This window comes from Triticum dicoccoides, chromosome 5A (assembly GCF_002162155.2).
Source record: "Triticum dicoccoides isolate Atlit2015 ecotype Zavitan chromosome 5A, WEW_v2.0, whole genome shotgun sequence".
NCBI classification, from domain to species: Eukaryota; Viridiplantae; Streptophyta; class Magnoliopsida; order Poales; family Poaceae; genus Triticum; species Triticum dicoccoides.
The window spans coordinates 692,535,372-692,542,520 of record NC_041388.1 but is presented as its reverse complement, the minus strand read 5'-3'; the positions used below and the strand labels follow the sequence as shown (position 1 = coordinate 692,542,520).

Sequence of the window (7,149 nt, the reverse complement as noted above, 5' to 3'; positions counted from 1 at the left end):
TACGATGTGGTGACCACGCCGCTCTATAAGGATCTGCGCACGTGGTGGTCGGCCGAGTACTGGCATGGCTCACTCTACGTGCACTGCCATAGTGGTGTCCTCATGATCCTGCGTTGCTCGGAGGGGACATACCAGATGGTTCAGCTTCCAGGGCATCCTTATGGCCGCAAGAGATTGCGTCAATGAGCACTGCCAACGAGGTACTTAGGGAGTTGCAATAGAGGGATCCGCTATGCCGTGCTCAATGATCTCCTGCTTGAAGTATGGGATCTAATGGAGTTGGCCGATGATCAGTTGGGATGGACATTGGCACACCGTGCCGACCTCAAAGAGCATGACCGTATGATGAAATATCTTAGTAGTGAACCGAGGATGGAACCAAGGATGACATGGGAATTGGCTGAAGGCAACAAAGACTTAATCAGCCTATTCGAAGATGGCAACAATGAGGAAATCGATGATGATTGCGATGACGGGACCGGAGACTACGAGGATGGTGGAGAGGAAGAGGACAAAGATAACTATGACGAGGCACAAGATGAAGAGGATGAACAAGAAGATAATGATGACGAGACACAAGGTGAAGAGAAGGAAGAACAAGATAGCTATGTTGATGATGATAATGATGACAACGATGACTATGATGATCATGATGATGAGACACAAGGTGAAGAGAAGGAAAAACAAGATAGCTATGTGGATGATGATGATGATGATGATGATGATGATGATGATGACGATGATGGTGACGATGAGGATGAGGACGAGGATGGTGATGATGATGAGGAGGAGGACGAGGAGGAGGAGCAATTGGAGAGTAGAGACGGTTTCGACTACTCATGGAACTCGGATGAACACAACTTCATTAACTATGATAACATTACAGTTCCAGATGAAGACCTTTGGGGGTGGGGCTGCAGTATTGTCGGATTCCATCCATACAAGGATGCGCTTCTTCTCAAATTTAGTGACACGGTGGGGACATATCATCTCCAGACTTCCAGAATGCAGTATCTAGGAGGCTACATATATCTTGAGAAACATCACCAACAAGTTAGAGGCATGGACCATGCATTCCCCTACCGCCCTTGCTACGTTGATGCACTCCCGCCCAGAAATGTCTCGTTCATCTTAGAAACTCGACACCGGACACCTTTTCTGCAATTTTATTTGCACCGTACGTTCTTTAGTGAGTTAGTCTTATGACATTCTTGTGGTTATGTAATTCCCTTGGAAGAAATACAGCTGTCATGGAGAATGAACTTATTGTGGGTGAAGTCACTAATCCAAATGTACTTATTGTGGTTATGTAGTATACTGCTCTGTACTTTAGTTACGTATTTTGATTAGCAAACCACTTGTGAAATGAACTTATTGTGTATTAGGGTACAGGTGGCATTTGCATTGTCACTAATCCAAATGGAGCTATGTTCGTTCTTCTGGGAATCCCATTCTTGTCCGATCGACCTCCCCAGCTCAAGGTGATTTTTAGATGTGATTTTTTGTTGTCGGAGTTGATTTTCATATGTGATATTTTTGGAGCTAGAGCCTAGAGCAGAGCAAGCCGAAAGTGTCACCAGTTTCGCGATTTGTTCAGTAACCAAGATCTCGTGATAAAGTGTCTAAACCGGTCCAAATGAAAACCTGTATTACTATTTCTGTACCTTATTATGTTGCAGACCATACATAGACATGCTCTTACATCAGCTACATATAGTATATATAATTAGAAATTCTCCTTGTGGAAGTCAAACTTTGTGTTTGTATTGTGGGTGAAGTCTGCCGACAGCTGCCGCAGCTGCGCCACAAGAACAGGCTCGCCGCAGTAGAAAACCCCTGAAGCAGAATTATATTAAGGTGCGTTAGCAGACGATCGATGGTAACTAGTCACCAACATTCGTAGTACCGGATCAATGTGAGAATGGCAGCAGCGAGAAGACGTACCAACGCGTTGGTTCTCATGGTTGACCGCGATACGCTTGAAGACGCTTCGCCAATTAGGCCTGGCAAAGTGGGTCTTGACGCTGGTCCCGGACAGAATATCAACCCCCTTCTTGGCATGGTTGAGTTCCTGGAGCATGACGATGAGCGCGGAACGAGCATCGCCCTCCTGATACACGCTCGAGCAGTGGTTGTGGAGCTCAATCACCCCATCCTTGTCCTTCTCGGCCACCTCGTTCATCACCCCTCTGAACCATTCAAAGGAGCCTTCCTCTCTTGTGACCCAGTAGGAGTAGGCCCTCTTGGTCATGAATGGTTTCTTCTTTCCCTTGCTACTGCCCTCCGGCTCTGTTCCGCCAACCGATCCCCCACGCTGGATGTGGTTAAGCACATCCTTCACAATGCTGATCAAAGGGGTGGCTCCGATGCCAAGTCCGATGAGCAGCAGCACATCGTATTCCCGGTAATCTTGTGCTGGAGCACCATATGGTCCATCGATCATAAGTTTAGGGAATCTAGTACATGTCAAACAAAGTTTGGGATCAGAAAAAGGAGTTTGAAATATATATTGCATGGTTAAACATTTTTTTTGAAGCAACTGAAGATGTGCCTTTTCACCTTGCGTTGCTGTCAGTGATTCCCACGGAGAGGTCAGCTCTAAGGAGTCCACTTTCTCCATCAGTGGGAGGCCGACACGCCTGGTTTACATTTAAGGTTATTATCAGTTCCATCAAGTAGAGCAGTGGCATTGATATGAAAAATCAAAACCTTAACAATTCACAATGCTTCAGACATCTAAGTATTTTAAGCAAGATTACGCTACATTTGGGACAACAAGTATTTGAAGCACCCCCTATAGGTAATTCTGTCACACGTTGTTATTGGCATATCTCTATTCGTTCTCCAAAACATCCTTTGACATGTTTCTCCGGTTACACAAACTTCCAACAGGATGTGGTCACTAGACAAACCAAAGACCCAAAAAGGCTGATTTACCTCAGAGAAGACAGTCCTAAGCCGAGAAGTCCAATCACCCCTTGTGCGAATGTGGACACTGAGGTAATTATCTCCTGGTGCCGATGTAACGGAAAATGGATGCCTGTGATAGAACATTTTTTACATACTATTAGTCATCTGCTGATTTCATAATTATATTAATGCAACTGTTTTCTTTTTCTCAAAGTGTGTGGCTTGGGTACCATTCATATGGAGATACAGCGCCGCAATTTATGAAGATGTACTGCCCACTCCGGTATTTGAAACCAGGTGGCTTGGACATATAAAGAGCCAACACATTCCCAGGATATACCGCAACCTGTTTAGGATACAAAAATTAAAGGCTAAGAAAGAGTGAATTCAGAATTTTCAATAATTTAAGGCTTCTTTGCTGTTCAGCAATCCATCTCCCATGTTAAATGGCTTGGCACATATTAAGGTGCACTATATTTAAAAGAAAAGACAGTAAATTTGTGTCCGATTATTTAATTTTAAGGTCAAAAAGACAAACAATGAAAAGCCATATGAAAGGGATTTCGTCATGGTGGTACCTTCTGAATCTTAACTGAATCATGTCTCCTGAATAACCGAACGATGCGCTCGCATGAATATAGGAAGACAGGATAAGCGATATACATCCATGTCTGAAAATAGTAAGAAAATTTATCAATAATTCTGATCATTAGAATTCTCTATTGGCATTATTAGGGCATAGATAGACTTTTACCGTTTTCTTGTACCACTCCTTGGTCAGATACAGACTTGTTCCGTGTACGATGAGCAGTGCATACACAATAGCAAACAGGTGGTGTGTAAACCAGAAGGCATTGAAACCAGTCATCTTCTTGAGTGGATTAGTGTCCTTGAGCTTGTTACGTCGGAACCATGGCTGGGCTAACACAAAGGATATTGACATGAGCACTACCATGACAATACCTGTCCACCCCGCAGTTCCTTTTACAAACCACCAGTAATTTGGTGGCCTTGTCTCCCCAAAGAAAGGCTTCATTGGTTCGTATTTTGCATCACTTGCATGGAGCAGGAGAGGAAAATCACATGTCAGATGGGCACCTGCATGCAAAACTACACCAACTGCAACCCCTGCTGCTATTACCTGCACAATGGTAACATACAAGTGCTAGCTATGTTAAGTGCTAAATTATCTATCAGACATCGTCAGCAGGTTATTCTCAGGATATATCCTTACTTAATGCAGAAATACCACTTATTCACATTACCTTGTGGAAGTTTATGTTGTCATTGAAGGGTACAACAGCTCCAATCTTTGTCTTCGATCGGATCCAAGTGATTGTATTTCGGCAGACAGGAAAAAGGACGAGGGCCATATTGAATTTCAGGGTCTCGGCGGCACCCTTTGCAGTGGCCACACAGTAGCCCATGATGTTAAATACAGCTCGGTTGCGGTACTGGATGAACTTCCAAACGAAAAGGGCTATGCAGATGGAGATCCAGAGAGCCGCGACCCATATGCGCTTCCAGTTCTCCTCTACAAAGAAGGTAAACTGCAACCAGTAGTGGCGAAGTGGGCTTGTGTCCTTGCTAGGCGCGAGCCTCATGCTAAGAGCTTTGCTGAGCTTGGAGCTGTGGGTGATGGTCGATCTTGCAACGGCTTCAGATGGTGTCTGCAGTAAGAGCGACTCCAAGCTCTCGAGCTGTAAACGTTTAGATCGAGTGGTTAATTAGGAAGAAACCATGCCGCGAATCTCTGATTGTTACTACCTCGTCTTATATTTAGGAACAGAGGATGTACTTTTTTTTGTGAACAAAGAACAGAGGATGTACTTGATTGAACATAATACCTCTATGTAGCCCAAGTTTTTAGGGTCAAGCTCTTCCATGATGAGTGCTGCGTACTCATCAGCGCGCTCCTTGATCTTGGAAAGTTTGTTTGCTGATGCACTGAGGGCGATAATCTGCGAAAGCGTGCATCATTTGCTTAATATATGCTTCAAATTTACTCACTAAGACTAGATCTTTTCAGTTTGGGGTCTTGTGAGTTGTGACTAACCTCCTTGACCTCCTCTACTGTGATTCTCCCATCGGCATTTTTGTCAACCCTGAACAAAGAGGTGGTAAGTGCTGTGCACCTATGTTCAGAAGGAAGGAACCCATGACAACATTTAGCAGAAGAGAAGTACTAACATGTCGATGAACGTTTGGAGACGGTTGTCGAAACCCTGATCACTGAGTTGCTCCCAGAACTCTTTGAGCTCCGGCTTGGTCAGCACCTCCTTGACGATCCCTCTCTTCCTCGCCAACGCATCGAACATCTGCACCGCAAACTCGTCGGACCCGTCCATCCCTGCACACACACACAACGAAAAGCAATTACTACCTGAACTATATACTTGTCTGCATTCACTGAACAGACTGTTCTAGAAGTAGTTACCAATGCATTTCCCAAATCTGGAACGGAGCAGGACGCCATCAACCTGCAGGTGGTTGAACCGCTTCTCCACGGCGGCCCAGCCGTCAGAGCCGACTTTCGCCGTCACAAACTGCAAGCCCTTGAGCGCCACTGCAGCGGTGCTCTTGCTTCTGTCATATCTCTTCCTCGCGGCGGCCACCGCAGCCTCCGCGGCCACCGGCCTGACGGCTTGGACCGACGCTGAATCGCGCTGAACATCGAGCGTGATCTCGACGACCTCGTCGTCGTCCTTGAACCTGCAGGTCTTTGTGGCCTTGCTTGAACCTTCTAGGTTTCCACTGTTTGGGATCAATGTTGCAGTGTCAGACTCAGTGGCTGGCTTGCCGCCAGCTTCAATGTCAGCCATGTCCTTCTTCTTTTTTACCTAACCCCAGGACAATTTTCCCTTTGTGCTCCCTGAAAGGGTGGCAAGTTAGTTAGTTAGCTGTCCAAGAGGGCAAGTCAAGTTACTATTGACTGTTCCTTTTCAGAAGCAAAACAAACTTTAGAGAAGATGTTTCTCCTCTTCTATCCACAAACAGAAAGGTAAACCAAAAATAAAATTTCGAAGAGCTTACTAACTTATGAAACAGGAATAGAAACTAGTTCATGTGAGTGCGTCAGACCAGTTTATGCCCCAGACCCGGTATGTGACTCGGCTGGGGCTTCTGGCTTTTGATGATAGGCTTAGGTGAGTAGACCGGGTATGTGGCCCAGGTAGCACCCCTTCATCATATGGATAGGAGTAGTGGCATATGTTGCCAAGATGGCGGATTCAGGCATATTGTTGTAATACTTTGTAAGGTCCTCGAGAATAATCAATAAAGTGGCCGTATACATCTCCCAGATGCAGAGGCCGGGGGTCATCCTCCTTTTCTAAAAGAAAACTAGTACTCCCTCCTTCCGGAACTACTTGCCGGAGAAATGGATGGACAAGTAATTCCGGACGGAGGGGGTACAAGAGAACAGAGTGAGTGATAGATTCCTAGCTAATTTCCAGCTGCTCAGATGTAGCTAGCTAGCTAGCATCTCTCCAAGGGGGGGAGTGAAGCAGCAGCATCCACTGAAGCAAGAGTAACAGAAATTTGTCTGAACCCCAAGCAGATAAAGAGAAACAAACATACTACACTAACCAAGAATCAAGCACAGAGGAAAGAAATACTCTGCTTTTTTCCCCTTCTTTTTGAAAACTCGAAGGGGGAAAAGAGCAAAGATTGTACCTTAAACCCGGAGCATTTCTCAGCAGACGAAGGAAAGAGCAAAGAGCAAAGAGAAGCCTTAATAATAAATACACATCACTACATGAGAGAGACAGAGCTGTCTGGGACCTAAAGGCAGGAGGGCTAGCAGCAGCAACCAAGCTTGCTGGCACTGCTCACTCACTCACTCGCTGCCTCAGTGGTGTCCTCCGAATGCGACGCGCTGGCCTCGCGACAAATGACACACGGGAAATTGGTTGCTGTCTGCTATAGGAAACTTATAACAAGATGAAAAAGACAGAATGTTAAATCTCTTTCTGAATCAGATCCAGAGATATTTTCCGATACGGAACTTGGAAGCTGACAGAAACGGTAAAAAGCTGTCGGCGGCTCCACACTCCACAGAAGAAGAAGACGATGGTGACTGAGAGCTATCCTCCGGAGATTTACATACGGACAGTACATGTTCCTCTTACGGTAACAGGAATTTGACAGTCGTTAAGAAGAAGAAACAGATTATGGAGTGAGAGAGATTCGCTCACACCAAAGCTCCCAATCCGGCCGCTCAGATCTGGATAGAGCCTG

General features: G+C 45.5%; 1 protein-coding gene across 2 annotated transcripts in view; it reads right to left on the bottom strand.

Annotated features, from left to right (window-relative positions):
• Positions 1–1,614: 1,614 nt before the first annotated feature.
• Positions 1,615–7,149, bottom strand: part of LOC119304214 (respiratory burst oxidase homolog protein B-like) — a 6,536-nt gene continuing 1,001 nt past the window's right edge. The window contains exons 1-13 of one of the 2 annotated variants that reach the window (XM_037581388.1): positions 6,586–6,684; positions 5,348–5,782; positions 5,101–5,260; positions 4,967–5,015; positions 4,758–4,871; positions 4,176–4,610; positions 3,665–4,051; positions 3,489–3,581; positions 3,141–3,256; positions 2,938–3,040; positions 2,560–2,639; positions 1,945–2,456; positions 1,615–1,836 (exon numbers count right to left, since the gene is read on the bottom strand). In XM_037581388.1, coding sequence (XP_037437285.1) covers positions 1,727–1,836; positions 1,945–2,456; positions 2,560–2,639; positions 2,938–3,040; positions 3,141–3,256; positions 3,489–3,581; positions 3,665–4,051; positions 4,176–4,610; positions 4,758–4,871; positions 4,967–5,015; positions 5,101–5,260; positions 5,348–5,732 — 2,544 coding nt within the window. In that variant the 5' untranslated portion in view covers positions 5,733–5,782; positions 6,586–6,684 and the 3' untranslated portion in view covers positions 1,615–1,726. Of the gene's footprint in view, positions 1,837–1,944; positions 2,457–2,559; positions 2,640–2,937; positions 3,041–3,140; positions 3,257–3,488; positions 3,582–3,664; positions 4,052–4,175; positions 4,611–4,757; positions 4,872–4,966; positions 5,016–5,100; positions 5,261–5,347; positions 5,783–6,585; positions 6,685–7,149 lie in introns of those variants that run through there. The other variant, XM_037581387.1, reaches the window with a different exon arrangement.